Raw genomic sequence first — 16328 nt, 5'->3', positions numbered from 1 at the left:
AAGATGATAAACTAACATGAAAAAATGTTTGATCTTTAATTTTTTTTTTATAGAGCTGACGTTCTCCTTAACTGTCACCAAAGTACAATCACCCTCTCCAAAATATTTGTCGCTCGGTTTCAAATGGTCAAACGTATGCAAATGAGGCCATCTAGCCCAAGAACAACTGATATATGACTGGAGCACCCTGCAAGCATGTGTGTGCATCTGCCTCTAAGCGATCTATGCTGCTTTTAGTTATGTTAATTACTTAAATGTATACCATAATATATTCGGGCTGTTAGCAGAATAATGTTGGGTAAATTTTAAGTAAAAAACGTATATGGTATGAAACTGTCACATTAGGTGAAGGTCATATTTCTGTGTGTTTTCATGTTCACTATATATATATATGTATATACACACAAGTATATATATATATATATATACACAAGTATACATATATATATACTGTATATATATATATATATATATATATACAGATAGATAGATATATTTATACACACACAAAAGTCATAAATGACCTTAAGGCTAAACTCTATAAACTTACTGAGGCTGAGATACGATGATGTGTGGTTTCTGCTTGAGCGCCAATGTCACCTGTCCACCTTGATTGGATTTCGGAGACATTTGTACCTTCCTTGGTAAGGACTGTGGAGCTGCTTGTTGAGGAATTGGACGGGACGGAGGAGCAGGAGCCCCTGCCCCCTGACCTCCTGTGCCAGTAGAAGATGAGTCTTGTGTTGAACTCTCTTCACAAACTTTACCTTTGGTTCCTGGTTTGCATACACACAGATGAGGACGTAGGCACATTCCACCATTCTGACATGGCGGAGAACAGTTTGCTGTTGACGAAAACACAAGAATTAGTTACTTACTGTGTTTAATCAAAACTAAATAAAAATTATATTTTTACTCTCAGTTGAACAGTAGATCTACTAATTTACACTACATCATCTGTAACTGTTTAGGCTAACAAGGGATCATTATTTAACATCTGAATGGTGTAAGGCAGCTATATCTAATTTTATGATGGATCAATGTGGCCACAGAATTTTGTGTGATAAAGTAGTGTGGCTAACGCATAGAGATGGGTGTTGCCTGTACTGTAAATCTAACTTAATTCTACTGGCAGCAGTTTTTTACACATATTGCTTATGTATGTGTTATAGTATAGAGTATGTTTTCATCAATGTGTCATTATAGTACAACATACTGTAGAGCAGTGGTTCTCATTATGTGGCCTGTGGACTGCACATTGATCTCCTTGGCAGTCCCTGGGAAAGAATAAATGATCTTGCACAACCTCCTTGGATAGTTGTCTGAGCACTTGGAGAAGAGATCTATTCTCAGAGATGATAACTTCCTGTCTCATAGGAGAGTGCAGCATAGCGGCAGCAGAAGCCTATCACAATAAAACACAAGTGACTGTGTATAATGAAGGAAGTTGGCACCTGCATACATCTATAATTGACTAACACATGGGATGATGCTCATTTCTGTTATAGGAGATTGTAATGGTATGGCACATGGTAATTCCAGTTTAAATAATTTTTTTTAGAACCTATTTATTTATTTATTACCAGTTAATTATATAGTGCACACATATTCCGCAGCACTTTACAGAGAATATTTGGCCATTCACATAAGTCCTTGCCCCAGTGGAGCTTACAATCTATATTATCACATGCTCAAACACATACACACTAGGGTTAATTTGTGGTGGGAGCCAATTAACCTACCAGTATATTTATTTTTGGAGTGTGGGAGGAAACCGGAGTACCCGGAGGAAACCCACGCAAGCACAGGGAGAATGTACAAACTCCGTACAGATAGGGCTGTGCTCGAACCCATGAACTCAGGGCTGTATGGCAGTAATGCTATCCATTACAACATCTGTGCTGCCCTAGATTGTTTTAAAATATAGCCACATAAAATGTAAAACATTTTATATGGTATTTGATAATAAATATCTAACCATATTCTTAAGGTAGGAGAAGACACATTTATGGTGAGTTCCCTTCAGGGGGGACATAGGGCCTAATTCAGGGTTGTACACTAATGCCGCCATTGCTGCATTTGCGTACGCAGCTGCTATGCGAATATATGTCAATGTCGCAGCTGCCTGGAGAAGTATTGAGACGCCCACCCGCAGCTTTGCAATTCCAAGCATCTGCATAAAATGACACAGCATCTGCATACAAAGACCCCCTTCCCCGTTACCCCCCCAAATGCTCCCTGTCAGTCACACTGTGAGTTAATTGTCGCTGTGAGCAACTACTGTAATGTACCTTGGAGCATGTGCTGTGCGACTTAATATGCAATACACGGTTTATTGATAATCACTCAAATGCGTAAACATCGCCATTGTGTACAGCTCTGATCTGGCCCATAAAACATATGGATTTTTTTCTCCCTATCTTATGAGATGGTGGAGACCAAGTTCTGGTATATACCTTCAATGGGTTGTTGTTTGGATCTTCCAGGCACACTTTGGTCCTTATTTAGAGTAAGGAACAGGTGCTGCTGGGGAACCCATGTTGTGAAGAATGAAAATGCAACTTTTTTGTTGCATATATACGAATACTGCCTACTTTTACATATACAGAAGTGTCCTCAGACACAGTGGCTTTAGTCGCAGCGAATAATCCCTCTTGGCGCACCAGGTCAGAAATAAATGAGACTGGAATAAGCAGTATTCTAGGGGGAAAAAAAAATAATTATTTAATGTAGGAACAGATTGATTTTTCCAGATGTGGTCCCCAAAACTGAGAAGTGGGGTCTGAGGCTGACAAAAATAGGCACTTTTATAAAAAAAATTTAGTCATCATTTTCATAAATTACGGTTAATGCCCTAATTTTTATATACACATGAACTGCACAGTATCAATTCTTATATATAGTACATCTGTATATGATTAACATATATACCATGATTCAGAAAGCTGTATAAATCTTTATTTATTGTAAGGAAATATTTAAGAAATAAGATGATAGGCTTTTATTGTATGATCATATGCAGCAATCATGTCATTAAATGTACTATTTGCACCATGGTTGATGTGCATAAAAGCTCCTGGCTATGTAGTTACGGAAAAGTGTTATTTTATTATAAATATTTATGCAATATTTTATACTGAAGCACATTATCCATAGTTGCAAATGCCAGATCAAAAACAAGAAATTGTTTCTGTTGCTTATGCTGGCCATACACTCTGCAATTATCGGGACGATCCGCCCGATATCGGCAGATCGCCGCGATAATTGTAGCGTGGGAGGGGGCGACCGAGGGTTAAATATTGCTCGGTCGGGCATGCTGGATTGTCCAGCATGCCTGTCCGATGTGATATTTAACCCGGTAACTGTCGGCCGCATCGGGCAGTGTATGCCCAGTGCAGCCGACAGATAGACATTTCCTGCAGGGAAATGTCTCCTCCCCCGGGGGCGGAGCGCAGATGTCGGGCTATACACTGTAAGATTTCTCTCTCAGTGTATGCCGCGGTCATCTGCAGCTGGCAGCCGGCCAGATAAAATGTCTGTCGGTCTGACAGACATTTTATCTTGCCGTGTATGCTCAGCATTAGTAGTAGTAGTGTCATAGTTGGCAAGTGTTTCCTCCTACAGACACTGTAAAGCTGGGTACACACTTGTACAACCTGCATTCAATACAACCCCCGACCTCCCAGTTGGTCTGAGATTTGAAGAATGTGTACTGTACTGAAGAGTACTGGTGCATACACACGGTCAGATTTTTCTTCAGATCTGAACAATAACGATTTTAAAAATCGTTCAATCGTTTATATCTGAAGGAAAATCTGACATATCTGACATGTTTGTCGATGAACGATGAACAATGTGCTCAAGTTACATTTTAAAATGTTTTAAACTTTTTTTTATTCAAACAATGAACATTACTGTGTTAGAGTTTGCTGTTTGCATGGAAAACCATTACAAATAGTGTACAATATACCCATATAACTTTGAGCATGACTGAACCCGCTTACCTTCCTTGCCTGAAAATAGCTCAAGTTTTCAGTCTATCTACAATCTAAGTATGTATTGCAAATATTAGAGACATTTTGACAAACTATTCCAGAAAGACAATGGGCTCTATTTATTAACATCATTTTTGCTAAAATAAAGTGAAAAAGGGTGTTTTCACATTATTTTAGTATCACCTACAGTTACAACAGGGCAATTGGAGTAGAATTCGTAAAATTCTACTCCAAGCCCTAATTATCACTTATTTTTAGTAAGCAGATCGCATTTCCCATAATTGTAATGGGAAATGTGGTCTGGCCAAAGTTACTAAAAATAAATTGTGAAAAAATACCGGGGAAAGCCCTGTGATAATAAAGCCACCTGGAGGTGGCGTTATCCAGGGTCTCCCCCGGTTACCGGATTCCTGCTCCGCTCTGACGGGGAGAGCAGAGCCCAGGTTGGCCCCAGTGATCAGCTGCGTGGTCTAAACAGACCACACGCTGATTCACTGTAAAAAAAAAAAAAACTTACCTGACCAGGGACCGGTGATCGGGGCTCCGGTGATGGCCTCTCTCCAGTCAGCTGGTCTCCCATGCTGCACTGCGGCCCGGTCGTCACCTGACAGGGTCCCAGTGCAGTATGGGATGTCAGCTGACCGGAAGATATGGAGGTCATCAACGGCGCCCGGATCATGCAGGTAAGTGTAATTAAGGGAGGGGGGGTCGCGGGGGGTTCGCGATCACGGGGGTGGGGCTTGGCGACGGGGGCATGGCTTAGCGCTGGGGGTAGCATCGGCGGCAGGTCGGCGCATGCGCGGGGCACTTGTCACGGTATTTTTTTGCAAAAATACTGTGACTAGTGTGCGGAAGGAATTCGCAGGGACAGAGCTTTCTTACAAGCTCTGTCCCTGCAAGGGATTTGTAGTAAATCCCTGTGATATTGCCTGAATTCGCAATGCAAATTCACTCGGTAATATCACACTACAATCTGCATTACCAGTGCGGATTGTAGTAAATAGAGCCCTATGACACAAATTTGACCATATATTTTCTTTTGTGATAGTTACAGGATAGATGGGGCTAGTTTGCAATCTGTTTATGACCTGGAGCCTGGGATCCTCCCCAGCAGGACTGAAAATATAACCCACCCAATAGCAGCTCAGTACACAGCTAAGGGCCAGATTCAATTAGCCATGAAAAGCCGCGTTTTGGCGATAAGTGTTCGCATGTGCAAACTTTTTGCACAAAACTGCTTATCGTGCAATTCTAGTGCCGACGTTTTTGCATGTGCGAATACTCCATAGACAAAAACCGGCAAACCGTTTTCCCCATCTCACAGCAGTTGAAAAAATGTACAAAATCCCTATTTTTGATTAAAAATGTGGGGGCTTGGATCAGAACCCTTTGGACACCCCCCACCTAATGACTAAATAGGCAAAAAATATATATTTAATGTAATTCCCCCTAATAATGACGTCATTTTTGTGGTCAAAATTTAAAAAGTGTTTGAGAATGGGTTTAAAGTGCTGGGTGAGACATTTGGGGTGGCTGTGTTTTAAACATTGCAGGTGGCTGCAGCAGGTGTATTTTTAACATTTTTTTAAAGTGCATTTTTAAGACACAAAAATATACTTGCACCCTTTTTAATGTACCTCCAATTTAACTGCAGCTTTTATTTTCTCCAAAAATATTGCTTTTTATAATTTTTCACACTTATACAAGAATGCATATAACAGCCATTTGGCACAATTTAAAATCCTAAAATACTTTTATTAGGTCCGCTAATACACTTCTATATTGATTTCCAATGTCAGTAAGGCTTTTTATGGGGTACAGGCTGATTTACGCAAAATGTGCTGTATTTTTCACTGGTTTCACCATGCGCAGTTTTCGCACGAATGTGTTTTTGCGTCTTTTGTAATAGTGCAAAAAACGGGAGCGCGCATAGAGAAAACACTGGAAAATTTGGCACCAAAAACACGAGAATTGTGCAAAAACTTCTCCGAGGTTAAGTTTTCACTTTTTCACGGCTAATTGAACCCGGCCCTTTGTGTGGAGCTGCTTTGTACAGTACACAATCCTGCTGGAGGCAGACGAGAAGAGAGAGAGGACCGGTTGGAGATAGATATGAGAATTGTCCCACGAAAGCTGGATACCTCCATCACGATAAAATTATGACTATGCTTTTTAAAGTCCTTGGATGATTTTATCAGAATTTATGGTTCTTGTCATATACAAGTGTACAGCAGGACATAATCACTTACAAAACATTATGTTCTTGTGGTATTCATATAGGGGATTTACTTTTGTTCATCATCAATCAACATTATTAGCAATATTTTGGGATTCATTCTTTACATAGGCACATACTTGAATAATGCAGTGACCCAATGCAACCAATATGAATGGTCTAGGACACGTTAGACCACAGGTTCTCAAACTCGGTCCTCTAGACCCCAAGTAGTGCATTTTTTCCAGGTCTCCTCATAGAATTACAAGTGACATAATTAGCTCCACCTGTGGACCTTTTAAAATGTGTCAGTGAGAATGAATACACCTGTGCACCTGCTAGGAGACTTGGAAAACCTAACCTGTGTGGGGTCCTGAGGACTGAGTTTAAGAACCACTGAGTTAGACTATCCAAAGTACAGGTTCTCAAACTCGGTCCTCGGGACGCTAAACAGTGCATGTCAGTGAGTAATGAGTACACCTGTGCACCTTCTGGGTGACCTGGAAAACGTGAACTGTGAGAGGTCCTGAGGACCGAGTTTGAGAACCACTGATCTAAAGCAATTGTCTGATTAGTTGCCATCAATCACTGTACTGTTTATAACCATATCAATAAAAAAAAACATTTCATGTCAATATTTCAGCACTAGCGATTAATTAAAACAAATGTAGCTATTGAACCTACAGGTAATGTACCAGCACCAGGGGTAAAAATAACAAAAGTTTAAAAATTCGAATAACAGAATCGCTGCAATATAAAGACTCCAAAAGCATAATTTTTATTTAGAAAACGTGGACATTAAAATGAAAAGTGCTTGGATCAGCATCATTCAACGTTATGTACGTCATTGACAGGTTCATCTCGGGACTCTTTTACACAGTAATATGCAGAAACAGCAGTGATTTTGCAATCCTAACTTCCATCGGAAGCCAGTAAGTGAGTCTGGTTTAGAAACACAAGTCTCAGCCCTCCACTACATGGCAGGTGTCCTATTGCTGTACTCTTTCCCAGAATTACAATGTTCCACTACACTGGAGAACCATTGAGCTGGCCTCATAAACACAGACACAAAGCCCTCTGATTCTTTTTGTAATTATTTTAAAGAATAATACTGAGCAACAAGAGACAACATCATGAGAAAAACTGTACTCTTTACTGGTGTGAAATGTTTTCTCACACTAGGATACAAAACCATAATTTCCTGTTGGACAAAGTGTGTGGTCTGCAACATATGTTACTAACAATTATTTTACAAGTATAAAATCTTCACTTAAGAGATTATGGCATGTAGAAATACAATAATTACATTGGAACTAATCCTAATGCTTAGCAAATTCAAGGTACAGTATATACTGTTTTAAGGTAATAATGTGTGTGTGTGTGTGTGTGTGTGTGTGTGTGTGTGTGTGTGTGTGTGTGTGTGTGTGTGTGTGTGTGTGTGTGTGTGTGTGTGTGTGTGTGTGTCTGTAACACACACTATTACAGATCCTGTTTTTTACATTTAATTGATGCAATGCACAAGTATATAGCTGTAGATGAACATTTAAATATTAGTTTTAAGTCCTGTCACATGGGGGCCTATGTATCAAGCTATTTTTTCATAAAATTATGAAGAAACTGCAGTTTCTACATCATTTTATGAATTGTTGCTATGTACTAAGGGCACAATGCATGAGTTTTCACAGGAATCTCCGGCAAAGTGCTAATTAGCACTTCAGATCGCAGTCCCCATTATCATCAATGGGGACTATGATCTCAGCCCTATGTATCAAACTCCAAAAAGCAAAGCAATTTGGAGTTTGGCCCGTTAGTTTACACCATCTTCAGATGGTGTAAACAGCTTTAAGCCTATGGAGGCTTACAAGCAGGCGACAGATCTACCGATATCTCTCCAGCAGCGCCAACTAACACTGAGCACATGCACGTGTCGGCTACTCCCAGAAAAGTCTTTCACAATATGCTGGAGATATAACTCGCAGGGACAGCGGTAACCGCAGCCACTGTCCCTGCCTTGGTACATAGCGGGGATAGTTTCAGAAAAAATGGAACCTTAGTAATCGCAGCAGTTCCGCAATTATTAATAAATAGGCCACATATGGTGTCACAATACCCATGCTTATCTCACAGCTATGATTATTGTCTGTGACAGTTATCGCTGGGTCATGCACTTCACACAACCTCTGTATGGAGCTGCATATCTCCAGAAAGTGTTTAGGCAATAACACCAGGAATCTCCAGAGTAAGAGAAAACTTGATATTCATATTTCTCTTTAACAAGAATGACATACTTTATTTTGTTTGATATATGTTAGTCCACTTTTTTTGCTTGCCTTTTGTAAAAATAAGCATATAGTAAAGATGATCTAGCCTATATCCTGTACTTGTGTGATGAAGATTTCATCTTACCTTTATGAAGTAAACAATAAACCTGGCAGGCAATGAGGACTAATGTTGTTTCTGAATTCTGCAAAATATTTAATCCTTATTACTGCAGAGAATTTGATGAGACTGGGGCTCACTAACACTTATGTAATAAAAAAATAAGTTCAGAAGTATGAAAATAAAGACACACTTTAATGATAGCATTTGGCTGTGTTTGTTTGTTATGGCACTTTGAACAAACAAACATCTTCTGAGATGCTTTGGTGGCCCTGTCTGTCCTGTAATGGTGCATACACACGGTCAGATGAACAATGAACGATTTTACTAACGATTTGAACGATTGCACGATTTCCGACAGTATTAAAATGAATGGAATCGTCAAAATCTGACTGCAAACACAGACGATGTCAGATATCATTCTCTGACATGCGGGAACGCGCATCGTTCATCGTTGCAGGCCCACATGTCAGATTTTCTTTCAGATATGAACGATTGAACTATTTTTAAAATCGTTATCGTTCATATCTGACAACAAATCTGACCGTGTGTATGCACCATTAGAGACACACAGCCCACTCACACAGAATCAGTATATATGCAGTAGGATCATTCACATCACTCGTTTCCCTAATTACTAGATTCCCTGCAGCACCAGCCAATTATAACACCCCAGTGTACTCACAGCCCTTTGAAAGGTATGCAGTCGGGAAGCCGGTGGACCTAATCCCGGCAGCCGGCTTCCTGACTGCTTAATCCCGGCGAGGGTTAAATGACAGGCGTCTAAATCTAGACGCCTGTCATTTAACCAACGCCGGGAGGCTGGTGCCTGGCATCCTGATCGAAGGGACGCCGGGCGCCGAGCGCGGATAGCCGCATGGGAGGATTAGGTTTAGGGTTCCTGGGGGGATTTAGGGTTAGGCACCCCCCCCGGGAGGTTAGGTTTAGGCTAGGGGAAGGGAGGGTTAGGGTTAGGCACCCCCGGGGGGGACTTAGGGTTAGGTTTAGGCGGCGGGGAAGGGGGGGTTAGGTTTAGGCACTTAGAGGGGGGATTAGGGTTAGGCACTGGGTGGAAGGTTATGGTTAGGCACCCCTAAGGGAGGGTTAAGGTTAGGGGGTAGAATTAGGTTAGCCAATACTTACCTTAGGACGATCGAGATTTCCTTCCCTGCCGGGATGCCGCTGTCGGGATTCCAACCGCCGGGCATAGGTCCGGTGGTAAATCATACCGATTCCCTTTGAAAGGCTCCTGTTGTAGAAGGGGTGGCAGATGCCAGGAGATGCCTTCTGTAAAACTGCACCTGTACTCAGCCTGTAGGGAGGAGAGAAGCAGGCAGAACGTGTGTGTTATGAGAATCAGCAGCACCACTGTGATACAGCCTTTATACAACAGAAGATAGTATCAATAGGGCAGTCTTTCTATGGAAATTTCCAAGGCGGCCACCTCCATCTCAATACATGGTTTCACCGGAGTCTCACTTCTAGATATGAGATTTCCTTCCCTTTCACATATACTGGATAGAACTCACCATTTCAAAATAATTGGCGTTCACAAAAAAGGTTTTTTTCATATTTCCTCCTTCTTTAAGTATATCACACTTCTAGGGGTCTATAGACAAACACTCACCGTTTATCCCCCTTGCTGTTCGTTTTTTATGGTCTCCATTGGAATAAAAATTATTTTTTATAAGAAGAATTCCACTGTTTCAAACTTTGCGTGAGAAGTGAGCCTCAAAAGAAACCTAGATGTGCATGAACCAAGGGGGATAAACGGTGAGTGTTTGTCTATAGACCCCTAGAAGTGTGATATACTTAAAGATCAAGGAAATATGAAAGAAACCTTTTTGTGAACACCAATTATTTTCAAATGGTGAGTTCTATCCAATATATGTGAAAGGGAAGGAAATCTCATATCTACAAGTGAGACTCCAGTGAAACTATGTATTGAGATGGAGGTGGCCGCCTTAGAAATCTACATAGAAAGACTGCGCTATTGATACTATCTTCTGTTGTATAAAGGTTGTATATTTGGTTGTTTGAGTGAGCCTAAGATAGGACACAGCAGCGGTCTTTGGTCGCGAGTTACTACCATTTTGTTCACTGTAATACAGCCGTCTGTTGCCGTGCAGGGAGAGAGCCCGCACTGTCAAGCTCCGCCCCTTCCTCCCCAGCGCCATGATGGCCCCCTTGCCGACCTCAGCCTGTGTCACAGCCGCCTCGCTCTGCCTCGCTGTCAGCGCTCCTTCCCCGTCTGAACCAGCGGGAGGTGGGGACTAGTGAGAGCCACACTCTCTGCCTCTGGAAAGGGGGAGGAGGAGGGGGGGGGTAATACGGGATACGGAGGATGCGCAGCTCGGTTTAATACTCACTGCACTCTCCAAGAAAGACACACACTCCATTCTTTGCTGCGGCAGTGAGGAGCTGTCAGGTGCTTTTAATAGAAGCCCTATGCACTCTGCCTGACTCTGAGTCAGGGTGCCAGGGACCCGGACACACACCTTTAGAGAGGTGGCGAAGGGTCCCTATTAGTAGTTAATCTAGTAATAAATAAATGATAATAAAAACATTTTTTAAAAGCATATTGCAGGAGCACAGTTTGTAGTGACCAGTTCCCTTGACACTTTTTTGTAAACTGAGGGCTGGTGGGGCATAGAGGGGGAGGAGCTTCACACTTATTAAATTATTTAAAGTGCCAGCTCCAACTATCCATGCTTCTATACCCCAGTGTACTAAGCTTCCAGTGTCCCCTAGTCGATTAGAGAGAAAATAAAGACACACTTTAACTATGCATTTTTATCATGTTCTTCATATGCTTTCATGTGTTGTACCAATATATTCTACTGCAGTGGCTAATGAGTAAGAAATAGGGTGTGCTGTATTCTACATTTTAAAATCTGCTTTAACAGTTTAGAACACAATGATGGGAATGAGCCCAGAACAAATCCTATTTATATGCATATTTTAGGCATTCAATGGTGGCAGCAAAGTGCATGAACAGCAGCGTGCTAACAAGCCTTATTGTTTTTACTTATAAAATTGTTCTAAATGTAATATTATTTTGCAACTTGCAAAATGCTTTTATTTATTATTTTATGACTTTGATGCTGAAAGTTCCAATATTTGTCCCACATTCTCCACCCCCAACATGTATTCCCCCTGGCACACACACATATAATTTCTTGTTGTTTATGCAGCCCATATTTTTCTTTATAAAGCTGGGTATTCCTGCGCACTGGAGTATATTGGCCGGGGTATGCAGCACTTAGATAAGAGGGTGCCGATCCCTCTCAAGGGTAAATACAATATTGATAATGGTATCTAATGCGCTTCCCCTTGTGGTGTATTGATAATGTCTTGTGATTTACTAAATAAATGACCCCTTGTGGTGTAATAATAATAGCTAGTACTAAACTAAATAAATTAGGTTCTTTGCTAGTTGAACAAAAATGGCAAGCATTTAATGTGAAGATATAAATACATAAAGCAGAGGCTGCTGGTCAAAATAACACAACAATGCTGCAATGTGGTTGTCACAATATAATGTTATTGATGGTTCATACACACAATGGAAAAAATGGTGCGGTATAGGCAATAAAGATACTTGGAGAAGTTCAGACACTGATGTGGGATTGACAGGTGGCGTCCCAACCTGTATTGGTCCTACTTGGTAGCTTCCTGTTCAGAAGAAAGTCTTTTATGCAATGGATGATAGCACTTAGTGATCTGAGTCACAAGTGCACAGTATCTTGTATGTGGGGACTTCTGGCCATCTGGAGTCAATCAGGCTTCCCGCCAGGGACACAGCGAATGGCTCACCTGGTCCTGGTGGTCCACTGGGCGTCTACCTGAAGCGGAGGTCTGTGGTCGGTGCAGCGGGATTGGCGGTGTTCCCGGCAAGGGTATGCCGCGTGGTTGCTGCGCCTTCCTCTCCTACGTGTCGGCTGCTGTCAGGTGGTCTCCCAATGTTGCAGCGCTGTTCTTTGCAAATCTAACATATCTTCCCAATGTCATTACTCACATGTCATTGAACTTATTTTGACTTCTTTTACTGTCTTTGTATGCAAGTGTTGTATCCGCGTGATGTTGCAGTGCATTATGCTTCAATATATATATATATATATATATATATATATATATATATATATATAAATTTGAGGGGACATCTTTTTCCAGAGCTGCATGTAATTATTTCTGAAGTAAGTGCCGGGCACGCCCCCAGGAGTGACGAAAAGGTGACATGTCTTATAGACACGCCCCCTTTTCAATAGCCACGCCCCCTTTTCGGGAGCTAAAGTGCCCTCTCTAGCTCCGGTGCCCTGCCTGCCGCTGGAGCTAGAGTGAACACTATACTGTATATAGTGTTCTACACCCCCAGGAGGAGGGGGGGGCCTGGGGAGTTACTGTACCGGGGCCCAGGATTTCTCTTGGCAGCCCTGACCACCAGACCATTATCCACTAACAAACTTACTATCATCCAATAGGTATCTTATCTTTGATTTCACTGCTCTCTCACTGATCGCGACTATGTGCTGACACTCTGCGCTGCATTAGCATCAGGGGGAAGCCTTGAGCCAGCATCGGCAGCAGAAGCAGTCTTTCATTTTCTTCATTGTGCCGTTTCACCTGAACTCTCATCCCCAGTCAGATGCTTGCACGACTGGGGAAAGCAGATCCCAGCTGCATGTAAATGCACGGATACTAAGTTTTCCCTTCAATTGTTCTACCTTTATTAATAAATACCTGGTACTAAATATAGTTGCTATGTAGATTACTGATTAATTGAGGGACGCCTCATGCAAATGTGATTATACTGATGTATCTGAACACTTATGTATTTTTGGTCTTGGTGCAGTTTTAATCTGTTTTTCACATTATTTTTCCATTTTCCACTTATATGTTCGCCGATACTTACCTGATGGTAATTATCTTCACATAATGTCACTTTTGAATATTCATAACTTAATTTATTTCTTTTTCACGATTGTCACTTTACGTTGCTCTCCATGATTATAGACTTAGTGTATCTTTAATACACTGTCATTTGCAGATAACCAGGCCCGCTGAGAGCTGTGTGGCCACGCCCCCTTCCCGAAAAAAAAAAAAAAAGATTTGCAGCGCCGCGAAGCGATGCTGTGTGCTGGGGAGGGGGGCGCTCTGGTCCCCCTCAGCCCTGCTCAAAGCCAGGGGGGGCGCGATCAGTGTGATTGCTCCCCCCCACAGGCATAGGAGACTGCTGTGGCTGGTGCTCAGCAGCCACGAGCAGTTTCCACTGCAGCTCAGCACACGCTGTGTGCTGGGCTGCTGTGAGGGAGGCGGCACCGGACCCGAGCCCCCGCCGGGCCCCTCAGGAAGCCCGGGCCCCGGTAATCTGTACCCGCTCCCCCCCCTCTCGGCGCCCCTGCAGATAACATCCCCATCAATAATAATTACCTTGGGCACTTGTGAAGTATCTTTTCTACTTACCAACAGCTCTTCAAGAATGCTGAGGACAAATGGGACATTTTTGCTGTACAGTCTGAAGACAAATCAGACTAAGGGGTATATTTACTAAAGTGAGAGTTTTTAGAAATGTAGATGTTGGCCATAGCACCCAATCAGATTCTACTTAACATTTAACTAGCACCTTCTAGAAGATAATAGCTATAATCTGATTGGTTGCTATAGGCAACATCTCCACTTCTAAAAGCTCACTTTAGTAAATATATCCCTCAGAGTTCTTACCAGTCAAGTGGTTAAAGACAATTTTTTTGGAATGCCTGTGGAGACTGTAAACATATCTTCAATCACAGACACAGAGCAGGATGTACTATGGTCAAAATGTGGTACCAAACTTCGGAATCCGATACATTCCTGGAGCTTGGACCCGGTGGGTACTGCCATCTTTAGAAGTCTATGGGCTTCTTTTATTTCGACGATACCTTCCAGCTTTTGATGATACCTTCCTTCTTTTATTTTGACGGGAGTCCCTCTATCTCAAAGGGCAGCTCTTACCAGGGGAACTGTCCTCCCCTGAGCCCCAGATGCCAAAATATGATTAGAATCAGTAAATCAGGGATTTTTTAACATAAGAATTTCACAATTTCCTGAAGGTTTAGTGATCATCAATGGACGACGATCAGTATTTCCAACTGGTGGAACAGCAGTTTGGGTCCAATCGGGGAGTTGTGGAAACAACTGGCAGACGTATGGGGCCCTTATTATCTACAGCAGAAGTGAGAACAAGTGATCCACTTATTTATAGCACAGGTGGAGGTACTGTATTGTACCTGAGAAAATTTTAGCACGCAATTACAAGGGGTGTAAATACGCTTTAAAGTTAATTATTACTGTTTTTCAAGTCACCGGTGCAAAGGTTTTGGATAATTAAGTTTATTTTGAAATGAAACCCTATAGTTTGTGTAATCATTAATGTAAAATATAATTATTTCTTCATTTGTCAGATAGCAGCTTTAATTGCTGTTTAAATTGTATGCTTTACTGTATGTCATGTTCCCGTTGTACATTATCCATGACATAACAGCTCAGGTTTTGCAGATATCGGCACCATTCAGCAAATATGGACATTTCTTATTAACCCATTGAGACTATTGTATGTCCTTTTAGTTCGTTTCGGAATCTCTATGGGTGATCCTGTAGCAACCTGGCATTAATCGAAACAACTGCATTTAAAATGCACGTATCTCCTTTTGTTTTCTTGGTTTAGCTCCAGGGTGGAGTTGGTAAGTCAAAGCTCTCTCTTTTCTTGTTTTTGGAACGCTTTTTGTTATTAATAGATACAATTTGCGTCCAAGTACAACATTACATTTCAAACATTTTTCCATGTAAAAAAGAGTTTCCTTACATTTTTAGAGAAAATTTGCAAAATAAAAAAGATATCTATTTTAACTCATTACAGTACATCCTCATATTTGTTCTGTTTTGTATTGTTTTATTATAAAATACTTGTTAAAATATTAGAAACTGAATGCTTTTTTACTCTTTATGTTTTGTGTTAGAAATTTTTATTAGGCTGTGATTACAGGAATGTTATATGCTCACTGGTATTTGCTGTTAGTGGGTATTATAGTATGCTGCCCAACCATATTTATTATGTACTACCCCCTGCACACGGAATCGGTATGATATCCCGGCGGCCGCATGGCCGGGAATTCGATTCCCGGCAGCTCCAGCCTGACTAAACAGAAGAGCCAGGCAGCGGAACCCCGACAGCACTGGAAATACCGATCGTCCTAAGGTAAGTATCTACTAACCTAACCCTCCTTAGGGGTGCCTAACCCTAACCTTCCCCTCTGTGCCTAACCCTAATCCCCCCTCTAAGTGCCTAACCCTAACCCCCCCTTCCCCGCTGCCTAACCCTAACCCTCCTTAGGGGTGCCTAACCCTAACCTCCCCCCCTGTGCCTAACCCTAATCCCCCCTTCCCCGCTGCCTAACCCTAAGTCCTCCCCTAACCTCCCCCCGTGGGTGCCTAACCCTAACCCTCCCCCTAGCCTAACCCTAACCCTCCCAGGGGGGTGCCTAGCCCTAAGTCCCCCCCGGAGCCCTAAACCTAACACTCCCCCCCCCGCGGCTGTCCGCTGGCGGCGCCCGGCATCCCTTCGATCGGGATGCCGGACGCCGGTCTCCCGGCATCGGAAAAATGACAGGTGTCTAGATTTAGACGCCTGTCATTTAACCCTCGCCGGGATAATGCAGTCGGGTACTGCCATCTTTAGAAGTCTATGGGCTTCTTTTATTTTG

At 42.1% G+C, this 16328-nt stretch overlaps 1 protein-coding gene across 6 annotated transcripts in view; it reads right to left on the bottom strand.

Annotated features, from left to right (window-relative positions):
- Positions 1-16328, bottom strand: part of LTBP1 (latent transforming growth factor beta binding protein 1) — a 514666-nt gene that overhangs the window by 383347 nt on the left and 114991 nt on the right. For all 6 annotated transcript variants that reach the window (XM_088474432.1, XM_088474435.1, XM_088474434.1 and 3 more), the window contains exon 3: positions 551-845. In XM_088474432.1, coding sequence (XP_088330558.1) covers positions 551-845 — 295 coding nt within the window. The remainder of the gene's footprint in view (positions 1-550; positions 846-16328) is intronic.

Source organism: Taudactylus pleione, unplaced genomic scaffold (assembly GCF_031769625.1).
Source record: "Taudactylus pleione unplaced genomic scaffold, aTauple2 ptg000154l, whole genome shotgun sequence".
Lineage (NCBI taxonomy): Eukaryota > Metazoa > Chordata > Amphibia > Anura > Myobatrachidae > Taudactylus > Taudactylus pleione.
The sequence above is the reverse complement of the archived record's forward strand: the minus strand, read 5'-3'. Positions and strand labels throughout refer to the sequence as shown.